The 21,900-nt window shown below is 37.7% G+C and overlaps 1 protein-coding gene across 3 annotated transcripts in view; it reads left to right on the top strand.

The window, feature by feature from the left end:
- lrp4 (low density lipoprotein receptor-related protein 4) overlaps positions 1 to 21,900 on the top strand; it is a 109,909-nt gene that overhangs the window by 36,740 nt on the left and 51,269 nt on the right. For all 3 annotated transcript variants that reach the window (XM_081391664.1, XM_081391665.1, XM_081391666.1), the window contains exons 2-4: positions 4,387 to 4,533; positions 9,217 to 9,333; positions 14,674 to 14,787. In XM_081391664.1, the coding sequence (XP_081247790.1) occupies positions 4,387 to 4,533; positions 9,217 to 9,333; positions 14,674 to 14,787 (378 nt within the window). The remainder of the gene's footprint in view (positions 1 to 4,386; positions 4,534 to 9,216; positions 9,334 to 14,673; positions 14,788 to 21,900) is intronic.

The raw sequence follows: 21,900 nt of genomic DNA on the forward strand, positions 1-21,900 counted from the left end.
AAGTTTTAGTCATTTTTGTCTATATATTTTTGAGTTTGTTTATTTTACTTCAACTTAAACTAAATGAAAATGAGAAATGTTGTCTTGGAAACTAGTTTTTCAAGTAATGAAAATTATTATTTTTATTTTATGGTTTGGACATTTTGACTCCAGTTTCAAAAAATGTTTTCACTCTTTTAGCTCTGAATTTTTTTCCACTCTTTTGAAATGAACAAAATATATATTCCATTTGTTCCATTTATAACACAGTGAATAGATTAACCAGCTTGCAGTTCTGCTGAACTGTTATAAACAAATCTTTCATTAATGTTGAACTTTTTTAATGTAAAATCTTTCTTTTCTTGCTGAAAGGGTGGCTCCCGTTCATACATCCACAGCTGTGTCTTTTTTTCGCATTTGAGGGGTTAAGCTTAGAAGTCTGACAGCTTTCTGGAAAGACATGTTGATATATCTTTGTGGTTGAAGGGTAATTTTACAGTATAGAAATTAGAGAGAACGGCAGTTACACATGCACACACACTGAGGTATTGGCATTTTTTGTTGCCAGTGTCTGTAACGGAGAGCAACCAATGCCACAGGGGGGAAGAGAAGAGATTCCAGATGTGAGGGGTTTTCAGCAAATGGAAGGGAGGAATTGAGATGGAAAGCTGGAAAATGAAAAGATGATGTTTTGGATAATTTGAGTACAGACTAATCTGCTTCTCTTTTATTGTATAAGTGATCTCACTTAATTGGTCTCCTCAGCTTTGCTATATTTATCTGTTTTGAGCAAAAATAAGGAAATTTTAGGACATGCATATGTGGGTGCACCTTTGCACAACTTCATTGCTTTTAACTTCCACCCTAATATTCACATCAGTCAGTCTTCTAATCTGCAGTACAACATTCTTTCATGATTAAGCATTTAGTTGGTATGATCTTAGATTGACAAAGAATTCAGGGAATCCTCCCACTTAACCTGTTTATTTCAGGTTTCTGCTTTGGCATAAAGATACCCATAACCACTGGTTTTAGTCAAATCTAAACCATAATTATTACTGAAATGCTATAAGATGACTCTAAATCAGTGGATCTGGACAATTCATGCCATTGTTGCTTGCTGGGATTTAAGCACAGGATTTTTTTTTTTTTTTTTTTTAAATAAAGGCAGCATAATTAATTGATTTAAAAGCATTTGTTGCATTTATCAATTATTCAAAATGACTTACAATGGATCTGAAAAACAGTATCCACAAATATATATTTGGGCAATTAAGGCACACTTCAAGTATAAATTTCATTTCATTGCATTCAATTTGATTTGTTTTAGAATGTTTGTCTAAATTCATTTAATTGTTGTCATTTTGTCATACTGATAAATGAATAACTTGAATGCATTGCAACGGATAAAAGCATGCTACTAAATTAATATATTTAAGTGTTTTATAATTTAAAACCTAATAAATGTATTTTTGTGGAAATGTTGTGATTTTAAAATCTATTTTAGCTCTCTTATAAACTATGACAAAAAATGTCTAAGTTGCTAATTTCTTAGTGCCCAAATATGTATGCATGCATGGATGTAAATGTTCACTCACAGAAAGACATTTTTACCCGTTCAGCTTCTTTGAGCTAAAATAAGGACATTCATAAATAACTTTTTTTTAGGACATGCATATGTGGGTACACTTTTGCACAACTTCATTGCTTTTAATTTCCACCTCTGAGATACGCTGTTGAAAGTGGATCGGGACCGAGCTCCACAACACACTTGTAGCTAATTAGCATAGGGGGCGTGTCCACTCATGATGAGAGCGAGTGAGCAAGAGGAAGATTTGAAGAAGGACTGTAGAAAGAGAGATGGCTGAGAGACATTACAATAATGAAAAGGTCAGAGGAATGTCACTGGAAAAAGAAGGGTTATGATCAGACAAGAGCTTTAGGACCCGCGTTAATATTAGAAAAGCTTTCCAGCGCTGGAGAGACAGAAGCGGGAAGGCCTGAATACGGATGCCGAGATTTGGTTGTTTCTGCTCCATACGTGAGTAACATTGGTTTTGCTATTATGTTTCACAGAACCAAGATATGCTGGTGTTGTAATGTTAGCTACAGTAATAGGACCGTTTTGAGTGTCATTGTTTGTCTGGAGCTCGTGTGCTCTTGTGAACTCTTGCTTGTTGTTCATTTTTTGTTCTTTCCTTTCATCTTCAGCTATGATAAAGAGATATGCACTATTGCATTGCAGGTTTGTGCATTTTTGGGGCAGAGCAAGGAAGGGAGGAGTTTGGGTTGATTTCAAATGCCAACTTTTTCTGAAAAATCGCATACTGCACCTTAAATAATAAATGTGTTTTTGTACAAATGTTGTGATTTAAAGTCTGCTTCAGCAATCTTTTAAAATATTATTACAAGCGCCCAAATTGCTTTGGTACTATGTATATAAAATATATTTAGATTTTATCAGTGATGTTGTTTACTCTGTTTTTAAAGATATTAAGGAGTTTTTGACTTTGAAAGAGAAATGGCAAGTCTTTAAAGCATACATGATGAATGTCTTGCTCCATTTAGTGACTAAACATGGCATATATAACTTGATCTCCCACAAGAGAAGGGCTGTAATTATTCAAGCTTGCCAAAAAGGAACACAGAACCATGTGCTTCTACATGCCAAGTTCACTACTTGATTCCCTACACTTTTTTTTCACTCAGTCACTCTCTTATAATCCTGTCCAAAGCAAGCAGATTTAATACAGTGAGATGAAGCAGAGGAACAAATAGATGCAATTGGTCTGAGTACATTATTTGCATGAAACATTCATCATGAACCACATACTTGAAGGAAGGGAGGTGGGCTGGAATGGTTATTTAAAGGCACTTCCTTGAATGATTGTGTTTTGAAGAAATTGCAAGCGTTGAAGCACATTATTGAGAGTAGTAGTAGTGTAATAGTCATTTTAGTTGGAACAAGTTGGATGAACTTGTATTCACCGTATTGTATTAAAGTGTTTATTTTGTCTGTGACATTACAAGGGTCACCTTTATTCTGTTAAATAATTTGCCTCATGTGATTTTGGGAACGTAAGCCAGTGGTGATTCTCACAAACATTCTTTGCATTCTCTTGATAGATAGATGCAATCAGAGATTAAGACAGGATAATGATCTGCTGTTTGTGCCTGGTGAATCCTCTGCATTTTCTTGAGCTTCAGATCCCAGACTGACAGCTAGACAGTGAGAGACCAAGAGGACGTCAGTTTTGAATTGAATGGAAAAGAAAAATGATGTGTTTTGTGAAGATAATTGGGATTATTATTTGTTGCTGGATGGATGCATTACAGTGCAGTTATCACAGCATGTTCTAATTTATCTTTACAGACACAGACTTTCAACTCTGGGACTCCTCCCACATTTTAATATAACTAATTACATAACTGTTGTATTGACAAAAAGTTTGGAACTAAGTGTTTAATTGTTTAATATTTAGAATTAAATGTGTAATTCAGACCCTTGAAGTACTTTTAAATAAAACAGTACAATTCTTATTTCTGTCTTTGATTGATTCAGTGTGTAGCTTTTCATTTACATTTATGCATTTAGCAGACGGTTTTATCCAAAGCGGCTTACATTGCATTTCAAGGCACGCATTTTACATTCTTATCGGTTCTTGCTTTCCCTGGGAATCGAACCCATGACCTTGGCGTTGAAAGCTGTACACACTTGTATTGCATCTGTATTGTATTTCTTAAACAACAATGTAGGAAGACACATCATGACCATATTCCAGGATGACAATGTGAAGATTTATTAGAAAATTGTGAAAGAAAAGTTAGGCGGGAGCATGAAGAATAATTGTCACACATGAACTGGCACCTTTGAGTCCAGGCCTTAAATTCAGTGAAAGTCTTTGGGATGTGCTGAAGGAGACTTAACAGAGGGCTTGACTCTTGCATTGTCAATACAAGAAAATTGATGCGCCTCTTGATGGAAATAAATGTTGTGATATGTTTTTTTTAGGTCTTGAGAAAGAAAACACGTGTATCAGTGTATTGGATCCATGCACCAGGTGTTAAAGTGACAGCAGCCTAATATACCTGCCGCCTAATTATGAGATATTAAAAATGTCTATATGGCTGTATTTTGCTCCATGGTATCGGTCAAATTGTGGCCAGTGAAAATGCAGAGTGGCTAGTAACTTTGGAAAACCACTAGCCACAGTGGCTGAAAAAAAAAAAAGTTAATGTCAAGTCCTGATTATATAGAAAGGCTTTAAGTATAGTGTTACCGAAGATACAAAAAATATATAGAATATCCCACATTGAATCTGCACAATCTTTTCTCAACTCACATTTTCTGACTAATGAAGTAAATTCTCTTTAGTAGCTGACTTCATATGTTTGTGTATTTCGCAGGTGTTTTAAGTGCTGCCGAATGCTCCTGTGGGAGAAATCACTTCACTTGTGCGGTCAGTGCATTTGGCGAGTGCACATGCATTCCGGCGCAGTGGCAGTGTGACGGGGACAATGACTGCGGAGATCACAGTGATGAAGACAGCTGCAGTGAGTCTTTTACCACGCACGGTCATGAGAATGCAATAACATAATCATATAATAACATAAAACAAATACACACACATTTATTCAAAGGTAAAATTGTTATTCAGTGCTTTGCTTTGACTACAAAGGTTATTTTGAAAGGTAGTGTACATGTATATGTTTGCTGGAATATCTTTTTTCAATTGTTGTAGAATTGAGCACACTTCAAATGATTTTTCCATTTATTAGTCAAACGGGTTTGCAAACTTGTTCTGATTTGGTTTGCGATTCAGTCTAAATCATTTGCAAATTTCAGCTTGTTGTGATTTCTCAGTCCTTAAAACAGTGACGTGATTGTTTTAAACAGAGAACAAAGGAGCACAAGGATTAAGTGAGAATTTATCTACAATCAATTAAAATTGATTGTACAATTGAATTGCACAAATTGAATACAATTGAAATTGATTGTACATCACAAAGTGCATTTACATGCACTTTAAAAGTCAATTTCTGTCAGACTAAAACCATCATTTGTCTTTTTAAAATGTCATGTAAATACTTTAGCATGACTGAAATCATGTCAAATCAAGTCAATATTTTTGTGAAATATGACAAACAGATCTACATAATGCAGTTGTTGCTCAGCTTTGTCTAGCATGTATATACAACCCTTGAGGAAAAGATAGTATACTTTTTATAAAGAGTACTTATTAACGAAATAATATACTTCAAAAGAATATGGCCTACTTAGTGTGAACTGAATGGAAGGTTTTCGGACACTTGACATGAAAGTCATACATACATTTATTGTATGTTAAATTTATATTAAAAGCAATTAGCTGAACATTAGAGGGTTTTTTGACACTTAAGTAGGACTTAAGTATATCTAATTTCATAATTACTTTGGTTGTCTTTGAAATATGGCGATTTATGGTAAACTAAAGAATACTTGAATGTAATTTATATTTAAAACATATATGTTTTGTAATGATGAAATTGCAATTTAGTATATTTAAAATATATTAAATTTAAATGCAATTTTGAATATAAAACAAAACAGTTCAAAATTAGAATCAAATGTGTTTTAGTATGTTAGTCAACACCAAAATAAGTGCTCTTTAAAACACAACAAAAAATTATTAAAATCTTTCATTTGACATTATTACAAAGTTCATTATTTAAAAGTGTGTTTAAGTGAAAGTCATGAAAGTGTACACTCTTTAAGTGCACTTAAGTGGCCTTTTATTTCTTGTTATTTGCAAGTACAGTTTATTAAAAATATACTTAAGTGTACAACAAGTGCACATTCAATACAATTAAGGACACTTCTTTTTCACAAGGAATGTTCCACAGTGGGGCACAAAAGGCAAAATTCAGGATGGCCCTGACATCATTCTACAACAGCACAATAGAAAAACCAATGCCTGGTTCACAAACTGCAGCTGACAGGGCTGAATGACGCTGTGGAGGGTGATGTGCTCAGCTGAGCGTGTCACTCTTTACAGGGCCATAGAGGTCTTCTACCCTCACATCAGGACACTTACTCCAGGAGGTTCAGGACAATCACCAGGAAAATCATTAAAGACCCTCACCATCCTAACAATGGCCTCTTATCAATGCTGCGTTCAGGCAAAGTCTACTGTAGCCTGAAAATACAAAGACTCAGGAGTCTCTTCCTCCATATTCCTAATGAGGAACAAGACTGAAGAGCTTTCTACACGGCACACACAGACATGCGTAAAATAACCATGCACACACATTTCAATGGACATATACGCATATAGATATACGGTTTCTGTACAGGTTGTTTTATACACACACTCCTGGGCAAAAAAGCAACAAAAAATGGCTAAACGCCAAGCTTTTTAATTGTCTTAACCACATATTATTGGTCAGGAAATTAGCTAAATTCAAGTAAAAAGCCACTGATGTCTCAGAAAAACATCAAAGCCAGAATGAAGATTTTTGCCAGATGTCTGTGGAGTGATGATGAATCACAATGAAACACGAGTTGCATGGTGATGCTCCAGAGTCGTGTGTTAGAAAATCTGGTGAGAAATATTATAATAAATGGATCTCTACCACAGTGAAGCATGGAGGAAGTGTCATTGTGTGGGGAGCCTTTTTAGCTTTTGCTATTGGTGAGCTTCTTCACTGTGAAAATCATTTAATGCTTTGGAGTACGAGAATAACCCAGAATGGCTTGCTTCCCACAAATGAAAAGTTGCCTAAACCGGAATGATCAGATGTTGTTCTTCAACAAGAAAATGCTTTTGGCCAAATTGCAAATACAACCAAGTGGCGGCTTGAGAACAAGTCCATAAGGCTCATGTTTTGGCCTTGGTCAAAGTCCAGATTTGATAGTGAGTATTTGGTCTGATATAAAACTCAAACGAACTGGGAGACATTTTTCAACTACTCAAACTCTTTGAAGCCATTAACATCTACCAGTAAAAAGCTGTCTGCAAGTTGAGGAAGGCTATTCCATGCCTAAGCTACTTTAGCTACAGTATTTGTGCAATTCTTGCTAATTTCCTGACCAGTGATTTGTGATTAAAATGGTTTAGACCAATATTTTGCCATTTTTGGCTTGGCCCTTTTTTTTCTGGAGTGTTAACTGTTTGTATACCGTGTGTACACAAACACACAGTACACACTGACATGGTACACGCTGACATCTACTGCTGATAATTACTGCTCATTCAAGTGTGCAAACAAGTGAAAAGAACAAAATATACTATGGTATTTAAAATGAGGGGGGAAAATGTGTTGACAAATATAAACACACAATACAAAACAGACGTCACACTGGGCAAAAAGTAGGGCTGCACGATATTGGAAAAAAATTACATTGCGATATTTTTTTTGGCAACGATATATATCGCGATATTGCGAGCCATCAATCCAGGCTAAAGTCAATAATTACCATTCCATGTTATTAATAATTTCACTATAAGCAAGCTTCATTACAAGTAACAAAAAGGCCACTTAATATTTTATTCCAGAAACATATTTCTCTCAGAATTCGGTGAACGTTCTACACAGGACCTAACGTTCTTGGACCCGAAAAATTGTTTTCTGTGCTGATTCAGTGACGCGTTCATGTAAACGGCACCTAGAACCAGCAAAAGTAATGATTAATAATATGTAAAATATTACAATGAGACATTTTAATTGTTTATTAATAAACAAGTGTTTTCTGTTGACAATACTGACTCGCGATCTTCGCAGCAGTGATCGGGAGAAATGCTCTTTTCATACAGATTTTTTTTTTTTAATGGTTCTGTTTAAAAGTAGAGATTTCTGTACATAATAGTTATATTTCTATTTTTTTTACTATTATTATTATTTTTAGGTGTGTGAGGCGAGTAGGCTACCTTTTATGCTTAGTTTCGGTTAAAGGATGATAGCTTAATCTCCAGTTCAGCCGCTGGCTGCTATATTTAATTTTTATTTATTAGCCTAGGCTAAATCCAGGAAATTGTATAATGAAATACTGATTAAAATTAAGATACAATTAATACAAAACGAAATTCGTTTTAAAGAAAGGCTTTGTGATTTCTGTTTGAGGTCTCTGTTAAAGTTTTAAAGCAGTCTTTTAGTGCGGTTTTCATAACGGTCGCGTCCGTAATGTCACGTAACATTGTTTTTTCCTCATAAATGCGAACACGCAAAATAAACGATTTTTTTTTAAAAAAGACAACCATCCACAACTTTATAATACTTCAGCAAAGTAGCCTACCTCTTTTTGGTCAACATCCTCCTTTTTGTAGACGAAATAGGCTAGTAGTAGTCCTAAATAGCTGATTTTGACTTTTTTGCGGCGGATCCTCTTCGTCGCGCATTTTTAGCTATAGGATTGCCATTGAATGTTGGCTGTGAGCGGTGAGCGCGGCACAGCGAACCAATCACTGTGCAGGCACGCCGAACGCGTATGTCACCCCAGCAAAAAGCCATACAACAAACTCGTGTTTACTGTGTGCTACCGTTCTCTTACACTATGGTTACTAACGTTACCCTTCACATCGCATGTTCCGGCGATGTGACTATCGCTCATTCGCACATCGCGATGTCGATGTTAAAACAGAATATCGTTCAGCCCTAGCAAAAAGTGTTAACATTTTAATAGAAAGCTAAGCAAACATACTAGTTTTACATAATTTGAAACTTCTACAGCTGCATGGAAGATGCTTGGGCATTAATTTGCGTAATTTTAATATGATTGTTTTATTTAAAACCCCAAATGTGGACATAACCACATTCAAGCATTTCATTCAATGGGTTTAGCAGCTCACCCTTTTACAGCAGATTTATTTCACAAGCAAACTGACATTTACTAGAATTAATCCTAAAATTCTGCATTAATAACCTACTTTTCGCACCATCATCAGTCGCACACGCTCTCAAGCTCCAAGGATCTCCCGTTTTTGGCTCATTTTGAGTCAGACTTATGAATTCAGTGAACTGTTAACTGGAGACTCGCTTTGACCGAATCATTTGAATCAGTGAGTTGTTGACTCGAGAACAGATGTAGTCGGATCAGTCCAATTCATGAACGAATGTATTATACATTCTTAAATTAACAACGATTATAGCTAGTAATATTAATATTTTCATAATTTAGGATTATTTATCATTCAAAATATCAGAAGTTGAAATCTGTTTTTGCCTTTTTTAATTGTTCTTAATTTGATCTCATTTCTTCAGTTTTGCCCACGTGCTCGCCACTAGACTTTCACTGCGACAATGGAAAATGCATCCGACGCTCATGGTTATGTGATGGAGACAATGACTGTGAGGATGACTCCGATGAACAAGACTGTCGTGAGTAAATTTATCCCTTTTTTTATATATATAGTTTAAAGATAATACATTTATTGTTTGGTGGTGGTGTTTGTTCTTTCCAAAACTGATGCAGTTATGCTGTGCTGAACTGCAATTCTACGTTTTACATTTTATATTTTATTCATTTAAAATGGCATGCTTAAATTTTGAACAAATAATTTTACCTTTACATTTTTTACAAAAATATTTTATTTCATTGGAATGGTATGTATGACATTTGGTGACTTTTGTGGCACTTGCTATGTGAACACACACTCACAAAAATTGTGGACATAATTCAAAAAGGTTAAATGGTCATAAAAAAGAAAACTATACTCCTCTCGGTTAAAAATGACCTCCGGAGAAATTAATGGAAAATAATAAAATAAAGTTTGGCATTACAATCTTCAATTCAAAATAGCACAAAGCAATAAAGGTGTTAAAGGTCCCATTCCATGAAAATTTCACTTTATGAGGTTTTTTAACCTTAATATGAGTTTCCCTAGCCTGCCTATGGTCCCCCAGTAGCTAGACGTTATGATGGGTGTAAACCAAGCCCTGGGTATTTTTGAGAAAATGAAAGCTCAGAGGGGCGAATCAAGAAATCTTACCCTTATAGGGATAGTTCACCCAAAAATGAAAATTCTGTCATCATTTACTCTCCCTCAAGTTGTTCCAAACCTGTATGACTTTCTTTCTTCTGCTGAACACAAAAGAAGATATTTTGAAGAAAGTCGGAAACCAGACGACTGATGGACTCCGTTGACTTCCATAGTAGAAAAAAAAATACTGTTTAATTACCAACCTTCTTTAAAATATCTTCTTTTGTGTTTAGCAGAAGAAAGGAAATCATACAGGTTTGGAACAACTTGAGGGAGAGTAGTTGATGACAGAATTTTCATTTTTGGGTGAACTATCCCTTTAAGTCGTCATAAGGGGAAAGGTTACCTCCCCTTTCTCTGCTTTGCCCGCAAAGAGAATTTTGCCCGCCCATGAGAAAACGAGCTACGCGAGCGCGATATTGGGTTTTCCTCGAGAGACATCATGGCTTGCAAACGAGCGAAGCATGTCAGTTGAACACAAAAGTATTTTTTTAGTTCCTTCATCCGAGCCTCTGAAGAACCAGTGGGTTATGTGAATTTCTGATGTGTAATTGTTAAAGTTCAGACAGATAATCTTTCTCAAAATCGTTCAATACTGTTTATGCATCAGTAAATCAAGCCAGTGACTAAAATATCAACTTCACATCGTTTCTCTTAGTAGGATGAAAAATAATCGTACTTAAACTGTGATTAATATATATACAGAAAGCAATCAAAGAACAATCCTTTTCCAAGGCCCAAGCTGTCAATCACACAGCGCGAGTTTATCTGGACACTTGCCAAAACTCGTTATGAAATCAATGACGCTGTTACGCTGCACAACGAAGCTGTTACTGTACTTACCTCATGTTTGCATTGGTGAAAGCATTAGTGAGAGTGCAGAAACTGTGTTGCAATGATAAGATCTTCATTCACGCGATCAACAGGCTGTCATCTGCTCAATGCTCATCACTGCAACCTTTTATGTGATGGGAATAGATCTAAATACTTAAAAAAAAATTCTCACGATTCGTTAATCCCGATAGCTGTAATAGTAAAAGTTTTCGAGAGATTTCCACATGTAATGTGAGATATTTCATATGCAAGCATGTCAGCCAATCACAGCAGTGGGCGTTTACACTGAAGTCTCACAGCAGACACGCCCCTTCAAACAGAGCGTTCAGATCAGAGGCTAAAATCAGGCTAGGAAATATGCCTTTTATTTCTAAATGATAAAACTTAGATTTAGTTTTTAGAATTTAGATTAATTATATTGTAAAAACTGTGGAAACACATTTATGATAATTATTGCATTATTATTACTTAGTGCCATTAAATTAACTCAAAATATATATAAAAAAATAATTGAACAAAAATATTACTTTCATATATTTTTTCTGGCGGGAAAGGGTTACTTTTGAGGTGTTTGTCCACTTTTAACCAGGAGTATGAGTGTGACCCATAGATCAGGAGCATCGGATGGTTAAGAGTGTTTGTCACAAAGCTTCTCTTTGCCCTGTATTTCTTCCAATGAACAAGAACAAGAAAATGTTAAAATAAATATTTTACCGGGTATTTTATTCAGTCATTTAATCATAGACACGTTCAATTCAATTCAACTCAAAACGTTTCGATCTTCTTTCTTCTGTGGGGCACAAAAAGAGAACGCTTGGAAAAATAAAAATGATTTAGACCTCATGCTGTATATTCTAGTGTTCTGAAAGCACATGATTTTGGTGAGAAACAAACTGAAAGGACATTTATTATTTAGTGATCTTGACCTCAGCATGTCCCCTCCTGTGTTCATTCATGAGTGCATGAGAGCAGCAGTACTATCATAAAATAATTATACTATAATTATTTTATGAGACCTTTGTTTCCTTTTGAAGTTCAAAGATGGTCACAATTATGTTTCCATTCAAATTAGGGAATTTAACTTGGAAAATTGGATTAATTTTGCAACTAAATCAGCGTTTTCCATCCCACGTGTTCAAGAGAACAAAATCTTCACATTCTGGGAAATTGGCGCAAAATATCTGTGGTAAAAATGAAAGTTGCTGCGAGCGGGGAAACCAGTGTGATTTTTTTTTTTTTTCCTACATCATAAGGCTGCATTTACACTGAAACAAAAAATCCGATCTTTTACTCACATCTGACACAGATCGGAATGTGTCGCACACGTGTAAACACAGAAATCTGCACGAGATCCGATTTTTTTTTTTCTTATACGATCTGAACCACTTCCAAATGTGTTTTTAAATCAGATACATATCCGATATCTGGACATCTGACCTCCGTCTAAACACGCATATCCCATTCCCCTTTGAATTCCAAGCCACTACAAGGCGAGGACGACACATTTATTCACAAAGATAGCTTTTTAATGTTGTATTATGAGACAGACGTGCCTTTTTTATTGAGGTGGGAACTTTATATTTATCTTTGTAAAGAAAAGAAATTGTGCGAACACAGAAATATTCAGGAGCTGGTTTTTATTCAGGAGCTGCCCGTGACTTTTATAAATAAAACAGCTTCACTACTGAAAGCTACATTATATTTCTCAGCAATGAGGTGATAACTTCGCTGCAATTAAAGCAACAAGCTTCATTATTGGTTATCTTACTCGCGTACGTGTGGGCACTCTCTCTATCTCTCTCGCTCGCTGTCTCTCTCTGGTTAATTCATTCAAAAAAAAAAAAAATATTACAGGGCTACTTTATTTCACTTCAGAATTCTAGATCTGAGCTGCAGATAAACGAAAATTATTTCCGGACTATATCTCTGTTCCGTCAGATTTTGCGCTGCAAAACATTCATGAGTCATGACAGCTGTTATCTTGTCCATGCTGGAAAATAATCATGACCACCCAACATGAATGATATAAATCATTTTAATAGCACGGCCATTAAAAACCAGGGTGTACCATGTGGACAGTAAAACGATCACCGAAAATCATATTGAGCGGGGAATTAATGTAAACACTGATTTCGGAGACCCACCTGTCTAAAGTGAGTGTAAACAGAGAATCAGATCTGTGCATTAAGACTTGCAGTGTAAATGCAGCCCAAATGATGTGGGTTGCCAGGTCCACTGTTTTTCCCTACACCACACATTATTTGTAGCGCACTTCCCACCCAATAATAAGAGCGTTGTTACTTCTGATAAGAAACAAAGTCTCAGCTTTCAAATTATTTCCATTTTATCACGAAAGTCAAACAATAAATGGCGTTTTGACAATCTTTAGATTTGACACCTCAGTTCAAGCAGCAGCTGTATGTATGCGTGTATGTGTGTATAAAGGAACAGTATGTCTATCTGTGAGTGTGAGGCAGAGAGAGAAAAACAGAAGCATCTTTGCATCTGACCCATATTTCTCAGCGCTGTACTCTTGAGGCTCTTCTCATGATGGGGGGTCTGTCTGCCATAAGCTTTCCATGAATTTTTCATTGACATGCTTTGTACAGTGAGACTCTTTTCCACCACACTGCTCTATGTCTGCCTTATCTCTTACATTCAGTATCTCTCTCTCGGCTTCTGTCTGTCCTTTTGTTTTATGTTATCATTTAAATGGCATGATGTGATCGAATTAGTGGCATATAATAAAAATGGAACAAAGACTGCTTTAAGACTGCTGTGTATTTTGATTCACATTGAAGAAAAGCAGTTTTGTGCAATTAAGACCTTTTGTATGTTTTTGCTACAGACTGTCAGGGCAATATAATAAAAAGGTTCAGTAATAAACATGAAAAATTTTACATAAAGATAAAATACTGTAATGTGAAACATGTTTTAAACAGGGAGTGGGGGGAAATGTATTTCAATCAGAATTCCCCCCCCCCCACACACTTTGATGCAGTTTGATATTGTTTTGTTCTGTATGGCGAGAAAAAGTGCAGCGGTGCAGAAATACACTTGTGTCTGGTGTCGATCTGTCTGGCGCGGTGGGTGGTGTAAATACAAGCAGCATCACATTTTAATGCTGCTGTGTCAATAAAATGATGTGAGCGCCACCAGTGCACTGGATTGTGTAGCTGCAGAGTGTTGCTATATTTTTCTGTAGCACTGAGGAGCACAAGTTTAATAGTTAATAAAGGGCCCTATGAAATCATTTATTTTTTCCCATATTCCTTTTTTTCCCATTAGAATTGTTCTGGATTGGCCTGGTTTTAATGGTTAAATACAATTTTAGTTATCAAAAGTATGTCTAGTTAAAGTCATGAAACTTATACAATTTAACAATAATTTATTAAAATTTGAACAAAAAATACATTTTTAGGGCCTTTTGAAATTGATTATTTAATTACATTTTAATATTCAAAAAATCATGTATAGCCAATTGTTCAATATATTGAATGATGTATTAACATTTATTTACAATACTGTGGCCATAAGAAATATTTTATTAAATATTTTAAAATGCAATTAAATGAAAATGTAACTTTTAATCCTTTTATTTATTGATTATATATATATTATTTTTTTTGGCAAACAGTGCTCCATAAGAGCGTTACTGTTAAAATTAAAACATGGAAAATGTGATACTCCTTAATAAATGTGTGATATTCACAAAAAAATAAGTCTGCGATTCTGAATTTCTGCGATTCAGTCCACGTTTTCAACCTTGCGGAAATCATAGTGCCCTACTTAAACTGAACAAAATGACTTTGTTTTGTTAAAACAGTTCATATTTTTGATCTATGTGAACCCATTGCTGACATTTATTTATCATCTGTCTCGTATGGTTTTTGTTTTTGAGCAGCACCACGAGAATGTGAGGAAGATGAGTTCCATTGTCAGAATGGGTACTGTATCCGCAGCCTGTGGTACTGTGATGGAGACAATGACTGTGGAGACAACAGTGACGAGCAGTGTGGTGAGTTCCTTTATAGTTATTTCTGGATGATTTGTAAAAGTTGCGCTGCATCCTAAATTAAATACTTCCCTAGTGCATAGTATGCAGAAAAACAGCACCACCAGAGTAGTATGTCCGAATACATTATTAAAGTCCCCGTGAAATCAAAATTGACCCTATTTACTTTGTCGGCGCATATTACTAGTCTTGTGGTGAACAATTAATCCGTGCAAGTAAATATATATAAAAAAAAAGATTACCATGGTAATCTTTAATCAAAATCAGGAAAAGTTACTTCCGGTCTGGAATGGCGTCTTTTTCTGATGACGTAGGTTTGACGGCTTGGGTTGAAAACGCTTAACCACTCGCCTCAAACCGCTAGCCTGGTATGAGCAGAGATGGAGAGGAGGAGCGCTAAAGTAAAACCCTGCCCTCTGTTCAATATTCCGTTTCACTTGGAAATACGTCATAACACTGGAGAAAAGTCGTTTGCAACTTCCGGTTCACGGGGACTTTAAAAAAAAACAGTAGGCGAAAAGTACCTGGATGACTTACTACTTCCGGTGAGATTCTGAAAGTCTATCCCATAAGGCCACTGGAGGGGATTTATAAATGGCAGTGTAGTAATGCAACTGACTCTGGTAGGTCAGGGGACCGTAACAACATGGACGTAGTACGTCAGTGTTTTTAAAAGGAGTTGCCAGCCACCACCAGCATTTTTGATAATTTTCGCACAATTTTTTAGGTTGTATGAATATCTAAACATCTGAAACCCTCTGCTTTTAAACTTTATCTGTGCGTTCTTCTTTTATCAACACTTGAATGTGGGTAAGTTTCATAAAAAAGCAACATTTTGTGCAAAACGCTGAAAAAATTGTTTTTGTCAAAGACTACACCCAGATCAGATTCAGAAACCATAATCAAAACATAGACGGAAATGCTTGTCCTATACCTCGTCCATTTCATTCTGTAACATTAGGCAGTTTTGATTTATATGCTGTTTAATGTTGATGATTGTGTTATTTTACATATGCATGCTTGTTTCTGCTTCTTCTTCACATGTCTTTTAATCTGGAGATTTTGTGCTCTTAGAGGAAAATGTGTAATAGTGTATTACAGTGAAAATAAGGAAAGCCGGAAATTTCCGTCAATGCCGGGAAGCGGTGTCTAATAAATGATGGAAATTTCCATCAATGGAGGGGAAAGAGATAAGTTTAGCAACAAGTTGGTAGTTAACATATGGTGTAGGAGAAAGACATGCTCCGGAGAGTTGTGTGGTGTGTGTCAGGCTGTTACGACCCTTCAAGATTTTAAAAGTCTAGGAAGGTAGAAGGGAAACATTATGTCACCCGTCAACAACCTTTACTATGAAAACACTGGGAAGTGAGTGATACAAGGAAGCAGCAGAACACTTGAACATTTATTATGTGCGACTAGTCAAAGAATATATCTATATATAAACATATATATATAGATAGTTAAAAAAAAACAATTAAAGTTGTTTACAAAAAAGAAATAAACCAAACAAACCAGCAAATTATATTATCCCAGACCTCGAAGGAGAAAAAGGGATTAACTGGACAGTGCCAACTCAAAGAAAAGAATAAAACAAAATAATCTTTCTACGTCGTTTGGAACTAACCTAGCTAACACAAAAGGAAAATGTAGAAAGGAAAAGTCTTCGACGTCCTAGACGTCGTATACTTCCCTACCCTAACTATCAAACAAAAATACAACGAATGGCACTTGCCCTCTTACTAGTGTATCTAAACAGAAAATAAACCTAAGTGCGATGTACGTCACGTGACATCTCTTACCTGTCCCTTTTCCTCTATCATTCCCAAAACACAGCGTTACCGCTCTCAAACATTTAGATAAAAGGAATAGGACGGCAACACAACGAGATCTCACATCGAACACATTAACAAAGCTTGATAAATTCTCAAAAGTTAAAAACAAGCAAAAACCAAAATCAAGCTTAACAGAAGAAAATATACTAAGCACACAAAGTCAAGTTCCACAAACAAAAAGGCCGCCGCCGTCTAGTGCGTCCATGACTCCTTTTATAGTTCCCGGGTTTCCGGTAACCATAGACTGGATCTCACATGCAGACGTCAGCACGCCAGGACCCTCCTCTCCGATGGTTGTCAGCCAATCAGGCGACCGATCAGCACATCGCCTGCGAGAGCGAAAGTAAAACAAACAGACAGCGGCAGATACAATACAAAAGAAACTAAAAACACCCAAAGTCGCACAGCTTGGTGTCACATAATATCGTAACACCCCCACATTTAAGAACAAACATATATTGTTTGTTACAAAAAAAATAAATAATCTTAACATGAAACAAATCATAACTTACCCGCTATAAGCCCTTTTCAAACCCTGGAAAGAGCGTCAGCCAGAACATTCTCAGACCCCTTTTTATGATGAATTTCAAGGTTATAACTCTGTACAAACAGAGCCCAACGCATCAAACATTGATTGGTATTATACATCCGAGAAAGAAAAACAAGGGGGTTATGATCCGTATACACAACCGTAGGCAGATTGGAAGAACCTAAATAAACTTCAAAGAACTGCAAAGCAAGCAGCAACGCCAAAGTTTCTTTTTCAACTGTAGAGTAATTTCCTTGATGCTTATTAAACTTACGGGAAAAAAAACTCACTGGATGGTCCACGCCATCCTCGCTCTCTTGAAGCAACACGGCTCCAGCGCCCACCGCGCTCGCATCCACTTCCAACTTAAAGGAGCGATCAAAATTTGGAGCCGCCAAAACTGGGGTGCTGTACAGCAAAGCTTTAATACTCTCAAATGCAATCTGGCACTCGTCAGTCCACGTAAAAGTTCGTTTTGGGCTAAGAAGATTAGTGAGGGGGGCCACTACTGTGGAGAAATTTTTACAAAAATTACGGTAGTACCCGGCCATACCTAAAAATCGTCTCAATTCTCGCCGTGTCGTAGGTACTGGAAATCCCGTAATAGCTGCAACTTTCGTTTCCACAGGCTTCACTTGTCCCTGTCCCACCTGCTTGCCCAGATAGGTGACACTAGCTTGACCAAACACACATTTTGACAAGTTAAGGGTTAGTGAAGCACTATCTAGCCTCTCAAACACTGTACGAAGTAAGGACATGTGTTCTGTCCAGTCCTTAGAAAAAATTACCAGATCATCCAAATAAGCGTTACAGTTGGGCACGCCAGCTAAAACTATCTGGATTAACCTCTGGAATGTAGCAGGAGCGTTTCGTAACCCGAACGCCATAACGTTGTATTGTAGGAAGCAGTCCGGGGTTACGAATGCAGAGATGTCCGAGGCACGCGGTGTTAAGGGTACCTGCCAGTATCCCTTAAGTAAATCAAGTTTACTAACGAAATTAGCAGAACCTATATTATCGACACAATCTTCCATCCTAGGAAGAGGGTAGGAATCAGGTACGGTCACGGCATTCACTTTCCGGTAGTCCGTACAAAAACGGAACGAACCGTCAGACTTATTTACCAAAAGGCACGGAGAACTCCACGGGCTACAGCTGTGCCGGGCCAATCCATTCGTCAACAGATACGCAGTCTCCTCCTTCATGACGGATCTTTTGATAGCGTTAAGTCGATAAGCATGTTGTTTTATAGGTTTCGCACCACTAACATCAATATCATGTCGCAACACCTTCGTCTGAGATGGAACGTCAGAAAATAAAGCTGGAAATGCGGTGATAAGATCTACCACATCCTGCAGTTGCCCATCGGGTAGATGAGAAAGATGAGAAGACAAATTTGTTAGAATAGCTGAATTCTCTAACTTATTACATTGTTGAGGAGTATTTCTCAGCACTAAACCATCCTCATCTGCATCCGCTTCACCCTCTGCAACATATATAAATTCCGTCATTGCCATAACAGGTGCAATTTCTTTCACAAGATCACATTGCACTTGTTCTCGTTCATGATACACTTTGAGCATGTTGACATGACAAACACGCGTTTTACGTCTTCTCTCCGGTGTGCGTACAACATAGTCTGTCTCACTAAGTTTACTGACCACTTCATAAGGGCCAGTAAATCGAGCCGACAATGCAGACCCTTGAACGGGTAGTAACACTAAAACATTGTCACCTGGCTGGAACGACCGTGCGACTGCTTTGATGTCATAACGTTGTTTCATTTCACACTGAGCACTTTTCAAAGATTTCTGAGCAAGATCGCAAGCCTCGTGGAGCCTTTTCCTGAACCGACTAACATAGTCCAAAATATTAATTTCAGACTCAGAATTAGTCTCCAGCATCTTATCTTTAAGGACCTTTAATGGGCCACGGACAGTATGCCCAAAAACCAACTCGGCTGGGCTGAAACCGAGTGATTCCTGCACTGTTTCACGTATGGCAAACAACACCAAAGGGATTCCCTCATCCCAATCCTTATTTGTTTCCATACAGTACCTTCGAAGCATCGCTTTTAAGGTCTGGTGAAACCTCTCAATTACGCCCTGGCTCTCAGGATGATAGGCACTTGAGACTCTGTGTTTTATAGACAAAGACTTAAGAGTCTGAGCAAAAACGCGGGACAAGAAATTCGTTCCCTGGTCTGTCTGAATCACCTTAGGAAGACCAAACGTAGAAAAGAATTTTATTAGCGTTTTCAAAATAACAGGAGCAGTTATTTTGCGCAGCGGTATCGCTTCTGGAAATCGTGTCGCTCTACACATAATAGTGCATAAATACTGGTTACCTGATTTTGTCTTCGGTAAGGGACCAACACAGTCTACGAGCACTTCTTCAAATGCTTCACCCACAATAGGAATAGGAGAAAGTGGAGCGGGAGGAATTAACTGATTCGGCTTCCCGGTGATTTGGCATATGTGACAAGTTCGGCAAAATTTTGCAACATCACGTTTCAAACCTGGCCAAAAAAAATGGTGTAAGATACGATTGTAGGTTTTAGTTATTCCCAAGTGTCCAGATAATACATGCTCATGAGCCAGACATAATACCTGAGAACGAAATATACTTGGAACAACCACCTGATACACAACATTCCAATCCAGATCATCATCGACCCGAGAACACCACTTTCGCATCAATAATCCATCATCTTCAAAATACGCAACATGTCTTGTCTTAGCAGCCTCATAACTAAGAACAGTCGAAAAACATTTACGCAAGGATGGATCTTCCTTTTGTGCTGCGATGATTTGAGACCGCGTGATGGGCAAATCTAACGAATTCAACTTCCCCAGAACAGTTTCTGAAGTTTTGAGATCAGTGTTTTGTGAGCTCTCTTTTACCTTCATTTCAGACCCAGAACTTAACACGCCGTTTGTTAGCGTCTGCCCCATCAACGAGTCAGCCAGAGCAACTTGATCTGTCCTCGCTAACTGAGCGCGCGTAACAGCACAGGCAGAAAATACATCAGGATATAGGCTAGCCACATCATCAGAAATTGCACACACATTCGGAGAATCAGTCACCTCTGGCACGGGCATGACTTTGCCTCCGGCCAAATCATTTCCGAGAATAAAGGTTATCCCTTTCACAGGCAACGAATTCCGAATACCGACCTTTACAAATCCTGAAACTAGTGAACTATCTAAGTGCACACGATGCAAAGGAACTGGTACCACCTGCATTTCAATACCACGAACTAGAATATTCGAGCCACAGTATGATTCCTTGGAAAAAGGCAAAACATCACACACCATAAGCGACTGCATAGCCCCTGTATCTCGGAGGATATGGACTTCTCTCTGATCTTCTATCTTTCCAGACAACGAAACTAACCCAGTCATTACAAAAGGTTTATAATTTGCATCAAGAACATCAGTACAGCTTGATAATTCGGATGACCGCACAGTTTTAAGTAATGCAACACTTTTAGGAGGCTGCACCTGCTGCTTTCGTCTAAGTATAACACAATCCGCAATCAAATGCCCCTGCTTATGGCAATAAAAACATTCTCTTACCTCCCTAGATTGTGAAGTTCCAGGCTTTATTCGGACACTCTGATTTTGCGGCGGGGTGCCAGTCACACTTTTTTCAACACGCGTTACGGAAAATACCGCCTTATGGGTGAGTACGAATTCATCTGCCAAGACAGCAGCCCGTGACAGTGAATCAACTTTTTGTTCGTTTAAGTACACCACCACCCGCTCAGGCAAACATGATTTAAATTCCTCCAGCAGGATTAACTCTCTCAGCGAAACAAAATCATCAGCTTTGCTTGCATTACTCCACTTATCAAACAAAGTACTCTTATCCCTTGCAAACTCTACAAAGGTCTGGTTAGAATTTTTTTTATGGCTTCGAAACTTTTGTTGATATGCCTCTGGGACCAGCTCATATGCACGTAAGATCGCCAATTTCACAGCATCGTACTTTAAACTATCCTCCAAAGAAAGAGTGGAAAAAACTTCTTGCGCCTTCCCAATCAACCTGCACTGCAACAGAAGAGCCCAAACCTCCTTAGGCCAACCAAGTGACAGGGCAATGCGCTCAAAAGCGTTGAAATACGAATCCACCTCTGTCTCTCTAAAATGTGGGACTAGTGTAATGTGCTTACTGACGTCGAACGACCCAGTTACTAACGACGGAGAAGCAGAAGACACGGTTGGTAACGGTGGAGTATGAGCAGAAGACACGGCTGCTATCGGTGGAGTATGGGCAGGAAGAACGTTATCACGAGATGGATGCCGTTGCGCAGCAGATCTTCCCACAATTTGCATTGCCTCGAGCTCCAACTCTCGCATTTTTACCTGTTTATCTGCCTCAATTTCAAGTTTGCGAATTTGCAATCGCAAATCCAGCTCACCCTGGCGATTCTGCGCTTTCTCCTGTGCTTCCAGCTGCAATCGGGCCAAACGAACTTTCAGTTTCGTTTCTCCTTTTGAGTTCAACGAAACAGGAGAGAACGGTTCGAATTGAGGTAACCCCGCTCTAACATCGGCTTCTGCTACAGGCAAAAATTCCTCACCAATCTCGTTCCCACGCCTCGGTGTTTCCACATCCACACCACCTTCAGCTAGCTCTCCCTCATCTGGTACCACGAGCACATTCGACTCCACTAACTGATCATATATCATGGATTTTATCTCCCTCTTAAGAGACTGCCGAGCCACAACAATCCGAAAATGATTCGCAATC

Source organism: Scardinius erythrophthalmus (assembly GCF_964197995.2).
Source record: "Scardinius erythrophthalmus genome assembly, chromosome: 2".
In the NCBI taxonomy this organism is placed as follows: domain Eukaryota; kingdom Metazoa; phylum Chordata; class Actinopteri; order Cypriniformes; family Leuciscidae; genus Scardinius; species Scardinius erythrophthalmus.